Here is a 17,160-nt window from a genome sequence, read left to right on the forward strand (position 1 = left end):
GGCAAGTGTGCTGAGGGCATGAAAGGCACAAATCAATATGTGGGAATAGGATCAGATTGCCAAGGGTGTGAAGGAATTAGAAAGGGTGTAGAAAAGATTCACAAGATTGGTTCCAGGGATAAGGAACTTTAGTAACTAGTTGCGACTGTTTTCCTCGGAGAAGGGAGGGTTAAGTGAAGATTTAGTAGAGGTACTCAGAATCATGAGGTGACTGGGATAAACTGTTCCCATTGGTACAAGGATTAAGAACGCGAGGGCACAGATTTAAGGTAATTGGCAAAAGAGACAATGGCAACAGTAGGAAAAACGTTTTCATGCAGCGAACAGTTAGGATCTGGAATGCAGTGCCTGAATGTGTTGGAGGCAGGTTCAAATGAGGCTGTCATCAGGAAATTGGATCATTATTCAAAGAGGAACAATTTGTAGGGTTTTTTAAAGTTTAAAAGTTTATTTATTAGTGTCACAAGTAGGCTTACATAAGCAGTGCAATGAAGTTACTGTGAAAAATCCCTAGTCGCTACACTCTGGTGCCTGTTTAGGTACACTGAGGAAGAATTTAGCATGGCCAATGCACGTAACTAGCACGTCTTTCGGACTGTGGGAGGAAACCGGAGCACCCGGAGAAAACCCATGCAGACACGGGGAGAACTTGCTGGGGAGAACTTGCTGACTCCGCACAGATAGTGAAGCAAGTCAGGAATCGAACCCGGGTCCTTGCAATGTAAGGCAGTAGTGCTAACCACTGTGCCACCAAATTAAGGGGTACAGGGAAAAGGCAGATGAGTGGCACTGGATGAATTATACCTTTTGGAAGGCCAGCACGGACAATAGGCTGAATGGCCTCCTTTCATGCAGTAGCCATTCAGTGATTAACATATTTTATAGCACATCATGTATTGTTATATTTCTAGGTTGATTGTAGAGACTGAAATTGGTGGGCATGTTTCACGTGACTGAGGCCAATGCTGGTGTTTGCCAAGTGAACCAACCAGTGCTGGAGCAGCTCTAAATTTGTACACATTTTCTCTCCACCACTTGTATTGACAATCAGCTGGAATGTTCTGTTTCTCCGCTCCTCTGCCCACAATTTTCTACCCATTCATTTAAAGGATGGGAAATCATGCACTGGAAACTGCAGAGCAAAATTGCTCCACCAACACTCCATAAATATTTAATCTCGATCTCAATTCTTGAAGTTGAGTTCAGCAGATTGAAGTTTTCCAAAGGGCTGGTAGGTAAATGGATGGAAATAAAGATTTGAGAGCTCAATAACTTTTTTAATATCTGCTGCATAAAGAGGAAGTGAAAATGTCAATAAATGTTAAGCGTTGGGTCTGAATGATAATTTAACCTGCTTCACATTGACAATGTATTAAATCTTTACAAACGGAATAATTTTCCAAAGTTCCAATGATTCTTCAAAACCCCATCAAACTGTCTTTCTCACCGTTCCATCTCTGCAATAACAATATAATTAAAAACTCCCTTTGAAATAATCTACAATTTTAAAGATTGCAATGGTACAGAAGCAACCCGATGTCACTGTCAAAAACTCTTCTTTTCAAGAATTGCTAACTCGCATATTAGCTTAAATCTAGTGCTTCATAATGTTCCACAGGAGTCCGTCCGGTGGTTGTCTTTTTGATGGTCATGGAAAAAGTGAACTATTTTTCCAGACGCTTGCATGCTCTGTTTTTGCTGCAGTTAAATACGTAAACTGTAACTAAATAACATTTCAAAGTTTAATAATTGTTTCAAGATTGCTTCAAAACTCTTTTCATGAGGATCTGTTGGGTTTTATAGGTTTGTTATCATGTATTTCTCTTGCGTCAAAAATCTTGCTATTAGCAAGAAAGGCTAAATGAGACCTTGCTCCCCATGTATTGGTGTCTGTCCAATATCTGCTGATGTAGCCAGCTGGTTATGATATATTGTAGACAGGCATCAGATTACAGACTGACATTGATAGTGAATGGGCAAAATTATGGACGATGTATTTCAACACAAGTGTGATGCCATCCCACTTTGAACCAAAAAGGATAAATCTGAGAATTGTTTAAGTGGTAAAATGCTGAAAATAGTGGGGGTCTAAAGAGATTTACAGCTCACCAAAGCGGCGTAATCAGGTACAATGAAAAATCAAAACGCTGATGGAATGTTAATTTATATAATAGGAGGGTTAGAATATAATGAGAAGGAAGTTTAATACAGTTGAGATTCTGAGGATTTTAGAAGAAAATTGACATTAAGCAAAGACTTTATAATTTGCATTCTTTCGACAACATAGCAAAAGTAGCTTCCAATTACATTGGTAGTATTGTTTTTGTATTCTTTAATGTCATGTGAGCATCACCAAGAAAGCCAGCATTTTGACTTATCTCTGTTTGCCCTTGGGAAGGTGGTGGTAAGCCACCTTGAGTCACTATAGTCCATGTGGTGCATGTACACCCACAGTGCTATTAGCAAGAAAGGCCAGGATTTTCAGGACCCTGCCGCAGGGGATGCGGCAAGCCAGCCAAAAATTCTTTGACTTCTGGTGGGACCAGAAGAGCTTGGGCAATGTCTTAAGGATCTTGAACCAGCAATAGTGAATAAATGGCAGTGTAGTTTCACGTCAGGATGGTGTGTGGCTTGGAGGAAAACTTGGAAGTGTTCCCATGCAGTTGTTGCCCTTGTCCTTGGTGGAAAAAAGCGTAAGATCAAATCATAGTAAAAGGATCAGGAGTAGGCCAATAGGCCCATCTAACCTCATCCAACGTTCAGTAAAATCAATTGACTTTGGGTTTAGCCCAATTTCCTGCCTGCGCCCCCATAACTCCGTTTTAGATCAAAAATCTGCCTAACTCAGCCTTGAATGCATTCAATGGCCCAACCTCCACTGCTTTCTGGGGAAGAGAATTCCAAAAACTACCAAACTTCTCTGAGAGAAGGGATGCCTCCTCATCTCTGACTTAAATTGAATTATTTTGAAACTGGGCCCCTTAGTTGTAGATTGCCAACAGGAGGAAACATCCTGAGTTGATGCAGATCATAGACAGTACATACTGTTGCTACTGTTCATCGGTGGTGGGGGGAATGAATATTTAAGCTGGTGGCTGGGGTACTGATCAAGTCGGCTACTTTGTTCTAGATGCGAGTGAACATCTTGAATGTTGGTGAAGCTGCAGGCAACTAGAGGGTATTTCATCGCACTTCTGACTTGTGCCTTCATGAAATTATGAAATATCTTTTATGAAATTACCCGAAAACTAAGAATTATTAATCCAGTAATTAACAGAATGAAGAACCTTGTGTACTTTCTGTATTTGTTCGCATGAAGGTATTGAATGTTTGCACTTAATGCAACGTTGTGCATTGAACACAATGAAATTACCTACACAGATTGCATGGAATTTATTATTTAGAGGATTTACATAAAGTTGTGGCTAACAATGGTTCAGCTAAAGGGAATGCTCAAGATTTGATAGAATTCTTCTTCCTAAGAGATTAATTACCATTCTGTGGAACCTTTGATAATCTTGATCAGATCTTTATTACTTTCATATCAATCATGGAATATGCGATGAAGAAGTGTTTTTCAACAATAAGATTTGTGATTAGAGCATATCGTTTGTTGTAGATGTATAGAAAGCAAGTGCACAGAATTTATGCAAAAATTGTACCATATAAAAATAAATTAAAAACATTATTCAGGATGTACGGGGTAATGCATGCATTTTTCAGATAGATCTTTAATTTATTTCCCATTTCTTAGAAAATATGTGGGCCTATATATCCCTTGGTGAGCATTAAATTCTGTTTTCTTTATGGTGAAAATCCAGAATAAAGAGATAAGGTCTATTTTAGGACACAATGAAAGTTAGGGAAACAAATAGAGATTTGGAATAAATCAAAAGACAATGGTTAGCTGCTCACAGTCTTGGCTTAAAAGACTGTACATTGCATGAGGAAGAAAAGATTGAGGGGGAAATAAGAATTCCTTTGGTTGGTGGTTCCTGGCAAAGAATGAGTTAGAGTAAGAGATTGTGTGTGGCATCAGCATCATGAGCACAGCGGAGGAAGGATTGTGTAGGAGGGCATACTTGAAGTTTTGAAAAACAGAAGGTCAAAGAAATGATAAATTATTATTACGTTCGAATAGAGAGATGAGTAAAATTGTGATTGGGGCAAAGTATATTATAAGCTCGAGGTGTGAAAACAATTGTGCATTTGTATTGAAACTTGTTTAACTATTATGTGATAGTAACATATATTTAAAGACCGGTCCTGAACACTTATTGGTTTTTACATTGAATTGATTTTGTTTTATTTTCCAATTTATTTTATAATCTTGAAAAATAGTGTCTGATTATTCTTTAAATTCCTTTTAATATTCAAAAATATGTCAGCAGTTTAATATATTTGTTATACTTGTTTTGCAGATGGAAATTCAGGCGCCACCAGGAAAGACTATTGGCTATGTTACCCAGGAATGGCATCCCTTTATACCTAAATTCAGCATCCAGAATGAAAAACATGAAACTGTGTTGAAAGTCAAAGGTCCTTGCTTGGCATTCAGTTGTCTTGGTGATGTAAACTTTGATGTAAGTAAAATAAGGGCATATTTTAGTGACTTTCAATGACAACTTGCACGAAAACAGATACAATGCAGCCAAAGTTTCATTCCAACATGCTATTCCCTACTCTTGTGTTTATATCTGCTGATATAAGTGACGAGAAGAATTTTAACTCCCTCAATGGGCAGGTGTGATTCGGGCAGGATGAGGGATCAGGGTTAATTTTATTTTAATGTAAAATCCATACCAATCTGTCACAGATGTACCTATTTCCAGTTTAATCCAGGCGGGATTGAGAATGTCTGAGTAACCCACTCTGGAGCAGTCAGCCAGTAATTACATCTTAATGAAGCTCAGTTCCTCAGATTTGTGGAGTCATTTGAATTTAACAGCTGTGGGTCAGTTTCCCAGGGCAAGAGGAACCCAGTAGCTGAAAGGCAGTAGGAGCTGCCACATCCAGCAAGTGCTTTTACAGCACTGCTTGTGGGCCAGGAGGAGCAGGAGGGCTCCCACTCCCACCCCCAGCCCCTCGAGCAAAACTTGTGGCATGATTTCTCACTTCCTCCCTTCTTTCTTGCTGCTACCCACCAAGCATTCCTGCCCTCTGCAGCTCCCGATTTCCTTAATTGCCAGGGACTGTCTCTAGAAATTCCTGACTGTGGCCATCTACTGCTGGCTTTCCTGCCTTGCAGATGGCCAGTTTCTCAATCTAGCTGGGGTGAGTGGGAAACTATGCAGGAAATCCCATCACTGGCATTCTGCATTTCCTGACAGCAAACATACACTGGCCTTCCTCCCCACCCCCACTTCCTTCCTACTTCCCATAGATATGGGGGACAAATATCAGTTATTTAATTGGATAACATGTAAGGTTATCTCTTTACCACTAACAGATTGTTGTTGTCCACATAAGTGAATAAATGTCAACACACCTGGATCTCCTTCAATTGTCTTGTGTTTTAGTCAAAGCATTGTATGCAAAGCAAGGTTAACTTCTGCATTAAAAGTATAGACAAAATGCGTGAAATATTTCAGTTAATACAACCTTTAGAGTGAATATCAGAGATTTCTAGGTTTATATCTTAAAGATGGCTGATTAAATATTTCATCAAATTTTGCCAGGAGATAATGTTTGCATCCGTTTCTTTGAATGTTTAAGTCAAGTTAAGTGGGAAGGGAGAGCTTTCATTTATACATCTCCTTCCTTTACCTCAGGATGTCTTATCGTGATGCACAGCCAATGATGTACTTTTGATGTGTAACTGCTGTTGTAACATGATTGGACAGCTCAGAGGTAATGGTTGGGATTCTCCCAGCCCGCTGTGCTGCTCGAGTAGTGCAGCGGGAGACATTAGCGGCAGCCATTTTGTGGGATTCACGCTGGGTGCCCGGACCTCTCCTAGGCTACATTTTTGAGCGTTATCAATTTCGCGCCAGAAATTGGTGTGGAGCTAATTATCATATTGAAATCAGCGGTATTCTAAAGACCCACTAGCATCCCCCCCACCGCCGGGAATGGTTCCATCCAGCGCCATTTACGACTGCTCCCACTAATGGGGAACAGGCACATGACTCTATTGGATGGAACAGATGCCATTGAAGCCCCCCAGGGAGGTTGGGGTTAAGGGGACGCTGCCCTTTGGGCAATGCCAGCCTGACACTGCCAAGGGGCAAACTGGCACTGCCACCAGGCACCTTGACACTGCCCACTGGGCACTTGGAGGTGGGGGGGGGCCCATTGGGGGTGATTGGTGGGGCGTGGGAGGGGATCCTGCTACCACTCTGCAAGAGGATCGGTGAGGGAGGGAGTGAGGGCTATTGGAGCTGGCCATTGGGGTGTGGGGGTGGGGGGGGGGAGGCGTTGGTATTGCCGGGGGGGTCAGGGCTGATCATTGGGGAGAGGTGGGGTGCGGGACCTTCGGGTGGGGGGATGGGGTCGACATCGGGACTGGCCCCCGGGAGATCCAGGAGGCCAGTGATTGAGGGGGTGGGGGTGCGGGGCTGGCCAGCGATTGGGTGGCCGGCAATGGGGGACCACTGCAGTTGCGCCGATCGCCGCTCTGACATGCACGGTGGACCGCTCAAGCCTATGCTGCCAGCCTCTTGTGTGGGGATAGGCCCTGTCTCCTACTTTCCAGAGTGAATCCCACTGAGGCATTCTGCAGTGCTCAATGTGTCTGAGATTCGCTCTGGCAAGTACGCTTAAAAAAAAAAACCAGAAGGAATTACTCACGTTTTCCTGCACGTTGGGCACTTCGATTTTTTTTTTTCAGGAGAATCCCGGCAGAATCAGTCGGGTGATTTTACACCCGTGTTCACCATGATCACATGGCAAAGTGGGCATAAGATCTTGCGAGAGTTTAAAAAAGGGGTGGCGACCTAATTTCAATACATTTTAATAAATTGTAAGTGATTAGCAGGCTTCCCCACGATATGATTACATGCATGAAGATATCCCCCACCTTCGAGGTTTACAAGTTATTTTAAAATGTGAAGCAGTCGAAGGGAAGCCACTGGGGGTGAATGGCACTGCCCCCGGCACTCCTCCCTTATGTGGCTCTGCCAGGGTGCAGTGCCAAGGGGGTTCCTCTAGGGAGCTCTATGGGCAAGGGGGGTTTCCCCTTATATGTGGAAAGGGTAGTTGCCCCAGTGCTTGGGAGTGGTGGGAGGAGGGGGGGATAGGCATGGTAGCACAGTGGTTAGCACTGCTGCCTCACAGCACCAGGGACCCAAGTTTGATTCCGGTCTTGGGTGGCTGTGTGGAATTTGCACGTTCTCCCTGTGTCTCCATGGGTTTTCTCCCTGTGTCTTCATGGGTTTTCTCCCACAGTCCAGAGATGTGCAGGTTAGGTGGATTAGCCATGGTAAATGCATGGGGTTACAGGGATAGGGTGGAGGGGAAGGCCTGGGTGGGATGTTCTTTTGGAGAGTCGGCGCAGACTCAATGGGCTGAATGGCCACTTTATGTACTGTAGGGATTCTATGATTCTATTCCCCAATGCTTGAAAGGGGAGTGGTTGCCCTGGTGTGTATGTGGCGGACTGTTCCCTGGTGCTTGTGTAGGGCAAAGAGGGGGGTGGGAGAGGGCATGGAGGTTTCCCTTATCGGTGGGAAGGGGGGGAATTTCCCCGTTAAGTGTTGGGGGTGCGGGGCTCAGGGTGGAAGGTCAGCATGGGGGAGAGTGGGGAGGGGGGAGGAAGGTCAACAATGGGGGAATTGGGGGTTGGAAGATCAGCAATGGGGAGGGGGTGGAAGTGGAAGGCCAGCAATGTGCCAGATCTATTAGGCCCTCTCCTGTCAGTGTTACAGCATCAGAGACACCTGCAGCATTTTTTTGACTCTAAGCGCTGCATTACCTGGCAAGAAAAACCAGCTGTACAGCTGGGGAGCTGCATGCCGGTTTTCTTGGCAGAGCCAAAACAGCGTAAATATTTTAAAAATTGCCCAGTACATATGAATGCAGTCAATATATTTGCAGAATTGGATGTCACGATTTCTGATGATTTTGTTAAATGGCAGTATTTAAATAAGGGAATGAATCTATCCTTGGGGAACTCCAGAGGTCACAGTGCAGTAACAGAAATCATTTCTTCTGGGGCTTTGGCTATGTCCAGAAAAGGTATGGTGGAACTAAGTGACGACAGTGCACTAAGCTGGACAAGAGAGGAGTAAACACAGTAAGAGTTTTAACAACACGAGGTTAAAGTCCAACAGGTTTATTTGGTAGCAAATGCCATTAGCTTTCGGAGCGCTGCTCCTTCGTCAGATGGAATGGATATCTGCTCTCAAACAGGGCACAGAGACACAAAATCAAGTTACAGAATACTGATTAGAATGCGAATCTCTACAGGCAACCAGGTCTTAAAGATACAGACAATGTGAGTGGAGGGAGCATTAACCACAGGTTAAAGAGATGTGTATTGTCTCCAGACAGGACAGCCTGTCTGACAGGACTGCTACCAAATAAACCTGTTGGACTTTAACCTGGTGTTGTTAAAACTCTTACTGTGTTTACCCCAGTCCAACGCCGGCATCTCCACATCAAGAGAGGAGTGGCAGTGGTTGGGGATGTTGTGTTTGATTGTGTCAAAGACTGCAGAAGGGTTAAGAAGAAGGGGATAATGCACCACCATCACAGACGATGCCATTTGTGACTGATTCAGACATATTGTTGCAGGAGTAGACCTTAATTGGAGAGAACCAAATGAAGTTGTGGGAAATACGGGCACAAACTTGAGAGGCAACCTCATACTCAAGAGCTTTGAAGTGGGAAGGTTTTGGTCAATAGAATGGCAATTTGCAAAGACAGAAGAGTTAACATAGCTCAGTGAGGACAGGACTTGATTTGGAAATGATAAGGAGATCCTGTGGTAGCAGTGTTTTGCATTGGCTAAAGTTAATAGGTGAACAGTAAGACGTCAGTCAAAGGACTATTAGAATAGCTATTTGGAGGTGACTGAAGTATATAAAATCACTGTGGAGGCACATTAATGGACTTAGGAGAGAGGTGGCAATAATACAGGAGTGGAAATAGATGCATTTGATTCAGCAATAATCTTTGACACCTTAACAATGCTGTTAGGAAGGGAGTTCCAGTGTTTTGATTCAGCAGCAATGAAGGAACAACAATATCTTTCCAAGTCAAAATGGTGTGAGACTTGGAGAGAAATTGCAAGCAGTGGTGTTAGCTTATGCCTGCTACTTTGTTCTAGGCAGTAGAATTGTGGCCTTGACAGGTACTCTTCAAGAAACCTTGGTGAGCTGCTGCAATGCATCTTGTAGATGGTGGACAGGGTTTGATGAGTCAGAAGATGAGTTACTCACTGCATAATATGCCGCTTCTGACCCGCTCTTGTAACCACAGTGTTTATATGGCTGGTCCAGTTAAGTTTCTGGTGATATTGACCACCAGACTATTGTTGGTGGGAGAGTCAGCGATGGGAATTTGAATGTCAAGGTGAGATGGAAGGAATCTCTTGCTTTGGAAATGGTTATTGCCTGGCTCATGGGGGGCATAAATGTTACTGACCCCACTTATCAACCATAGCAGAATGATATCCAGGTATTGAGAATGTAATTGCTGTGCAATCATCATTGAACATCGTGCTTTTGACTTTATGTTGGAGGGAAGGTCATTGATGAAGCAGTTGAAGGTGGTTGGGCCTAGGACACTACCCTGAGGAACTCCTGCAGAGATGTCCTGGGACTGTAATGATTGACTTCCAACAACCACAACCACCTTCCTTTGTGCCAGGTATGACCCCAACCAGTGGACAGTTTTTTGCCTGATGCCCAATGATTTCAATTGTACTCTGGCTACTTGATGTCAAGTGTAATCACTCTTGCCTCATCTCTAGAATTCAGCTCTTGGAGAAAAGCTGTACTGAGGTTGGGACCAAGTGTTTCTTGTAGGACTATTCATTGATAAACAGATTGAGAGTAGGCTGATTGGGCAGTACTTGACCAGATTGAATGTATCCTGCCTTTTGTGGGTGGGACGTATTTTGGGAAATGTTTCAGGTAGGTGCCAGTGCTGTAGCTGTGCTAGAACAGTTTGGCTTGGGCCACAGCTGGTTCCACAGCACAAATCATCAGCAGTACAGCCAGGATGTTGTCAGGCCCGAAACCCTTTTCTGGTACACTCAACTCTTTCTCTGTATAAATATATATTTTAGGCAGCTACTCTACATTTACATAGTCACGTGCATTAGTTACAAGCACTTTAAAGTGTCTTAGCCTATGTTTGCTTGGGCTGGAAGCATAGAAAGTTTAAGGGTTAAAGCAATTCTATTCTTTATGATCTCTGAGATTCATTGTATTATTAGAAAATAGGAGGTTGTTACCCATCGTTTAATTGTAGTTATTGCCTTTGCCTGTCTGAATGAGTTATGGTTCTTGGTAATTTTTCCTTTCTATGCTGTTCTCTTCCTCTTTGGGATAATTTGAGTATGGTGGAAAGGAGAAGGGTGGGTTGTGCCTCAAGAGTGTGTTAAAGACCATGTTGTACTTTCCTTGGTTGAGGTGAGACTGATTTTTTTACATTAGGATGTGTCCCACAAGTACATTAAAGTGGAGCAGGCTTGAAGGGCGGAATGACTCACTCCTGTTCCTAGTTTCTGTTTACTTCAACCACATGATTCTTATTGGATGGTCTTCTATCCAGGCTGATTAGGAAGGAGGAAGGGGGTTGTATTGTTGCATACCTAGTGTTAAGAAGTACGCTGGCCCATGTGCTAAATGAAAATCATGATATCAGCTGTCATGAACAACCACCCCAGCCCCTTGCCCACCCACTCACCCACCCACTCACTCCCTCCCTTCTGGTCCCACTGCTGTTAACGGAATTTTCTGTTGTTCGCACCCACCACTGCCATGGAACCCACAAGGGGGTGGGTGGTGTCCACCATCGGTGGGACCAGAAGATCCCGCCAGTGGAAACAGCCAGAAAATCCTGCCCATTGAGTGAGAATGGTAGAACATTATTTGATTAGCGACCTTGATTTCTAAGTGGGGAAAGGAATCACTTGTGGGATTACCAGCATTCTGTTCAATAGCCTATCCTTTTTACTTAAATTGACAAGTTGAAAGTCAGCTGAAGAAAAAGAATAATGTAATCTAATTATCTTAGCTTTGATCAAAATAGTGTTTTCTATTCTGAACTATTTTTAATAGATTGTAAGTCTGGATGAAAGCAGCATTGTTGGAAAGATATCAAAGCAGTGGGGAGGGCTTATTCGAGAATACCTCACAGATACTGATAACTTTGGAATTCAGTTTCCAATGGATTTGGATGTGAAAATAAAGGCTGTACTTCTTGGAGCATGTTTACTGGTGGTAAGTAATAAAAAAAATTACAGTTGCATTACTGGGAGGGAAGGACACAAGGACCAAAAGCAATGTCAAACTTTTCACTGTTCAAAGATTAGGGCTCGGAAATTCCTTGGATTGGACACAGCAGGAATTGGAGTTTTCACTTATATGGTGGCAGGAATTTGTAGATCCTGTGGGTTTCAATCCCAAAGCCGCTACTTTATATTTTGGAGGAAGTTTCAGGATGGCATAAAGAAGGGTGAATCTTTGGTCACGGTCATATGTGGATCACAATGTTAGTGTGAGATTATGCTGCCAGGTCTCGCTTAATTACTTCAAACTTTGCATGATATCTTCTGATTGTAAACAGCAATAACTGTTTATAGGATCCCCTCATCAAAGGCAAGATAATTGTTTAAAGGGAAGCTGCTTTAGAGGTCATTTTCGCTTTTGACCACTTCTCGTGATTAACTGCAGGAATCAGAAAAGGATTGTCCTTCTGTCCTCAGGAAGCCTTCGCCCACACTATCCTTGAGCAGCACCATAGAACATAGAACAGTACAGCACAGAACAGGCCCTTCGGCCAACGATGTTGTGCTGAGCTTTGTCTGAAACCAAGAAACCATATTCAGCTCTTTCTGCTCTAACTGCAGTCAAACTATCTCGTAGCTATCCAACAACCACATCAACATGAACATCTTGTTCTTTAGACAAAATGAACATTCCTGATTTAGAATAAGAAGATAAGATGTGAGAGCAAAAATAAGCCACATGGCTCCTTGAGTCTGCTCCATCATTTAATAAGGTGATGGCTGACCTGCTTGTGACCTTAATTCCATTTTTTTGTCTACCCCCGTAATCTTTGACTCCATCATAGGTCAAAAATGTTGTTAACTCAATGTCAAATATATCCAATGACACAGCTTTCATTGCTCTCTGGGGTAGTGAATTAAAAGATTCTTCTCTGAGAGAAGAAAACCCCCCTCATCTCAATATTAAATGAGAGATCCTTTATTCTGAAACTGTGCCATCTGGTTCTAGATTTCCCCCACGACTGGAAACCTCTCTCAACATTTACCCTGTCAAGTCTCCTCAAAATCTTGTATGATTCAATTAAGTTCAATCTCCTCACATTTTTTTAAACTCCCAATGAATATAGGCCCAACCTGCTCAACCTTTCCTCATGAGAATACACCTACATCACAGGAATCAACCTAGTGAGTCTTCTCTGAACTGCCTCCAAAGCAAGTATTTCCTTCCTAAATCATGAAATCCATGTGTAATCTTAGCAATTCTCTGTCCTGATGTAACGAGACTTCCCTACTTTTACACCACATCCCCTTGCAATAAAGGCCAACATTCCATTTGCCTTCCTAATTATTTGCAGTAACTGCATGCTAACGTTCTGTGATTGATGTACCAGGCTACCCAGATCTCTGTACTGTTGAATTCTGCAGTTTCTCTCCATTTAAATAATATTCTGTTTTGCCATTCTTCCCACTAAAGTGGACAACCTCCCATTTTCTCTCATGCTTCATCTGCCAAATGTTGCCCAGCACTTCACATCTATATCTGCAAAATCACTGTGTTCTCCTCACAACCTGCTTTCCTCCCTAACTTTGAATCACCAGGAAATTTGGTTAAACTTGGTCCCCTTATCTAATTATTAATATGGATTGTAAATAGATGAGGCCCCAGCTCGAATTCCTGTGGCACTAATTCCAATTTGCCAACCTGCAAATGACCCAATATGTTGTGACCGTTTCCTGTTTGTTTTCTATCAACGCTATATATTAGCCCCCATCTTGTGTGGTAACCTTTTGTGTGGCATCTTATCAAATGACTTTTGGAAAGCCAAATACACTATATCTATTGTTCCCGTTTATCCACCTTGATTGTTACATCCTCAATAATAGACATCAAACAATCCCTGGAAATTAACCAGCAGCTGACAATGGCAAACTAGCGTGGACCCTTGTCATAGTTCTGAACAGAGGTCTTTCCTGCTAGGTTGTGCTGCATTTTGAAGGCAATTTAAGCAGCTGCTGAGTCGTTCACTGGTTCATATTAAAATTGGAAGCAGTTCTGCAAAAACACAAAATCGTATTTGAAAAACCAGTTTGGCTTTTAGCATAATTCTAATGGGTATTCCTGATGTCAGTGGAGTTGCCGACACTAATGGACAGAATTCTCTCAAGCCCCCACCCGTGGATTTGATGGTGGTCATGGTGGGAGAACATTGCGGGAGGTCCAGAAATCAGTTTCACACTGGCGTAAATTTACAGCAGGGTCTTCTGCTGGTGCCCGCCATGGCCAGGCCGGAAAACCCACTGGAGGCTGGTATGAACCTCATTTGCATCTCATTAATGGGATGCAGTGAATGTCCGACCTGCCCATGCCAGATTCTCCGCAATACTGGCGGGAAATCATGCCGGCGTGAAACATGTTTGGAATAATGTGGCGTGCAGATATCAGACTCATCTGAACCATGCCTGGGACTACCTCCAGTGGGTCAGAGGGAGCACCCGCAGGTGGACCATTCAGATTCGGTGTCCTGAAAAGGGTCCATCTTCAGAATGTTCCTGGAGATCCATCTTTGTTTGCAGGAGGTCCATCTTCTGTTCAGAGAGTGCTCCCAGTGATCCATTTTCGTTATAGATGGTCCACCTTCTTTCTTCAATAGTGTGTTAATGATATTGGGTGCCTTTTCGATATTCTACCCGGGCATGATAATGGACTATGTGCCAGTCAACCTACCCCACCACTGAATATGGTGTGAAGCACCTGGCTCCATAATTAATAAGGTTGAGGCATAAGGAAGAGAAAAAGAGATCTCGTGCACAGAGGCACGTTCTACCACCAGCTGCCACAGCAGGAAACACTCCACATTCCCACCCCTGCCACGGTACTTTTCTCAAAACAAGAGAATTCCACCCTTATGGCAGGTAGCTCACTTTTGGCTTGTAATAAATGTGCACTTCATTACTGCGATATTGAAAGCACCAAAATATGCAGATGTTCCTGCAACAATTGCCACTTTGTCTTGACTGCATTCCAATGATTTGAAATCCTCTCAGTTGTAGACACTTAGCAAAACAGTGGACTCCACTGCTGATCCCATCTTCTGGCCCCAATCCCAGCAGGAGTTACATAGAACATCATAGAATCAAGGAATTATACAATGCAAGGAGGCCATTTGGCCCATTGTCTCTTTGTTAGCTCTTTGAAAGTGCTATTCAATTAGCCTTACTTACTTGCTCATTCTCCATAGCTCTACAAATCTTTCCCCTGAATATATTTTGGTTACTGACTCTAATACCACTGGAAACAAAATGAGGAGAAACTGTCAATGCCATTTACAATGTTAAATTCTGGTAAATATTTTCTCTACTCCAAAGTATTAGGGACTTTTATGCCATTCAGAATTGGCCACAATAGTCCAGCTGGGGTCTGATTCATATTTCATAAAGGTTTAGCTAAACTCATATGCCATATACCTCTGTTTTTAGAGCCAAGGTTCCCATGTGCCCTGTATAATCCAAGTCCAAATCTTCTGAGAATTTCGACCACAACTTTGGTGACTAAGATCCTTATAATACATTGGAAATGTTTTTGATGTTTACCAGCAACAGATTGATGAATGTACTGCAAACACGGTTGTGAAACATTTTTTCCCCTCAGGACTTCATGTATTTTGAGCAAAATTCTGGAGGACGTGGTGGAGCTTGGCGGATGTTGTAGTTCCAAAATTACAGAGCTTGATCAGAAATGTTACGGTAAGGTTTATGGCTGCCTATTAGAAGAAACAGATGGTAAATAAATCCTACCCATTTTCCGTATGATTAAAGATAAAACTAATTCAATTGAGTAACATAATTACTGACGTTACAGATGCCTTTTAAAGTTGTTCTTGATAGTTTATAAGCTTAAAAAGATTTGAAGAAACCCATGGGGCCGTTTATGGATCTAAAAAAAGATCTCGTGCACACAGAGAGCATGGCTGAGGTACTTTAATGAGTACTTTGCATTTGTTATCACTAAAGTCCAGGATGCTGCCAATGTTATTAGTGAGGGAGGAAGTAATAATGAGATTGGGTAGGATAAAAGGAAATAAAGAGGAAGTGATAAAATGTTTAGTAGTACTGAAACTGGAAAAGCACCCAGTCTAGATTTTTGAGGGAAGAAAGGTAAAAATAGTGCGTGTTCTGGTTTTAATCTTCCAATCCTCCTTAGAAAAGAAGTGGGGTTTGAAGACAAGAGGATATAAATACAGTGGGTGGAATTTTACGAGATTTATTCTAAGTGTCCAGCCAGTGTGAAAATGAGAGAGTTCCTGATCCGTTTTTTGTGCGAGTTTTCACGCCCAATCTTATGCACTTAAGTCACTGAAAAAATGGTCTAGCCCATTTCTTGCTGTTGCAGGCAGTGAGCTGGGCTTAATTCGCCAGCCAGCCTGCAGAGGGAATGACTGCGCATGTGCAGATCCCTCCCCCGCCCCTCTCCCCGCGACCAGACCAATCAGGCCCTCCCTTCCCTGATCCTATCGCAACTGCAGTGCCAAGGTGTCTGCTGGGCAGATGCCAGGCTGGCACTGCCCAGGGGGCACCACCCCCCCTCCCTGGGAGCCTCAATGGCCTCCTGTTCCACTGGCGAGGCCAACAGGGCTGTTCCCCATTCGGGGGGAGCAGGTGTTTTCCTCAGTGGAGAGAACCTCTCCTGGCGAGGCCATAAGGGCAAGTAAGCCTGGACGATTGAATGCCAGGCTCACCAAATACATGTAAACCCTCATTTAAATACATTTGAATAAATTACTCAGCCTCGCGCCCATTTCCGGTGAGAGGCTGACCTCGCCGGAAATTGGGCTCTTGTAAAATCGCGAGAGCTGAAAAATTGGCATGATCCTGATTTCTTGGCTGTTGCGCGATTGTACAGGTTCGCTCAGCCTATCAATGGGTGGGGCAAGCCAGTAAAATTTCGCCCACTGTCTCTTCTGCCAATGCAGTATGGCCATGCAAGATGGCCACTGATACTCATCGGTACGTGCGCACTGGTCTCTGAATGCGCAGAAATCCAGTGATGTGCACACATCAGTTTACTCAGCGCACCACTAACTCATTTTGTTTTCTAACTCCATTATTGCAATTTGCTCTTAGCATGGATCCCACGCATCACTTAGCTGGCAGGCTGCTGAGAATATCTAGCTCACAAGCATTTTATTGACACATAGAGAAAATGTTAGTGTTTTACCAGGGGTGACAGAGACAATCCAGAATCATCATTGAATGCCTATGATTCAACTCAGTTTAATGATTTCTGTCTCACTATTCATAAGCACCCTGAAAATATGTTGCTCAACATTCTGTGCAACCACATACTGAGCTCACTAATTCAAGTGGTTTAGTGAAGGGGCAGGATTTTGCCTTAAAATATTTGCATATTCTGTCACATTCTCAAACCCCTTCAGTTTAAGAAGGATCAATAAATTAATGATGTTGCAGAGCTAAACAATCTAGAATTAAAAGTCTAGCGATGACCATGAAACCATTGTCGATCTGGTTCACTAATGTCCTTTAGGGAAGGAAATCTGCCATCCTTACCCAGTCTGACTTCAGATCCACAGCAATGTGGTTGACTATCAAATGTCCTCTGAAATGGAGGGCAGTTAGGGATAGAATCGTAGAATCCCTACAGTGCAGAAGGAGGCCATTCGGCCCATCGAGCCTCCACCGACCACAATCCCACCCAGACCCAATCCCCTAACCCCACGTATTTGCCCTGCTAGTCCCTCTGACAC

The 17,160-nt window shown here is 43.2% G+C and overlaps 1 protein-coding gene across 9 annotated transcripts in view; it reads left to right on the forward strand.

Annotated features, from left to right (window-relative positions):
* LOC144499610 (phospholipid scramblase 1-like) overlaps window positions 1-17,160 on the forward strand; it is a 92,707-nt gene that overhangs the window by 70,381 nt on the left and 5,166 nt on the right. For all 9 annotated transcript variants that reach the window (XM_078221758.1, XM_078221761.1, XM_078221764.1 and 6 more), the window contains 3 exons: window positions 4,422-4,583; window positions 11,229-11,390; window positions 15,048-15,142. In XM_078221758.1, the coding sequence (XP_078077884.1) occupies window positions 4,422-4,583; window positions 11,229-11,390; window positions 15,048-15,107 (384 nt within the window). In that variant the 3' untranslated portion in view covers window positions 15,108-15,142. The remainder of the gene's footprint in view (window positions 1-4,421; window positions 4,584-11,228; window positions 11,391-15,047; window positions 15,143-17,160) is intronic.

The sequence above is a fragment of the Mustelus asterias genome, chromosome 10, assembly GCF_964213995.1.
Source record: "Mustelus asterias chromosome 10, sMusAst1.hap1.1, whole genome shotgun sequence".
NCBI lineage: Eukaryota > Metazoa > Chordata > Chondrichthyes > Carcharhiniformes > Triakidae > Mustelus > Mustelus asterias.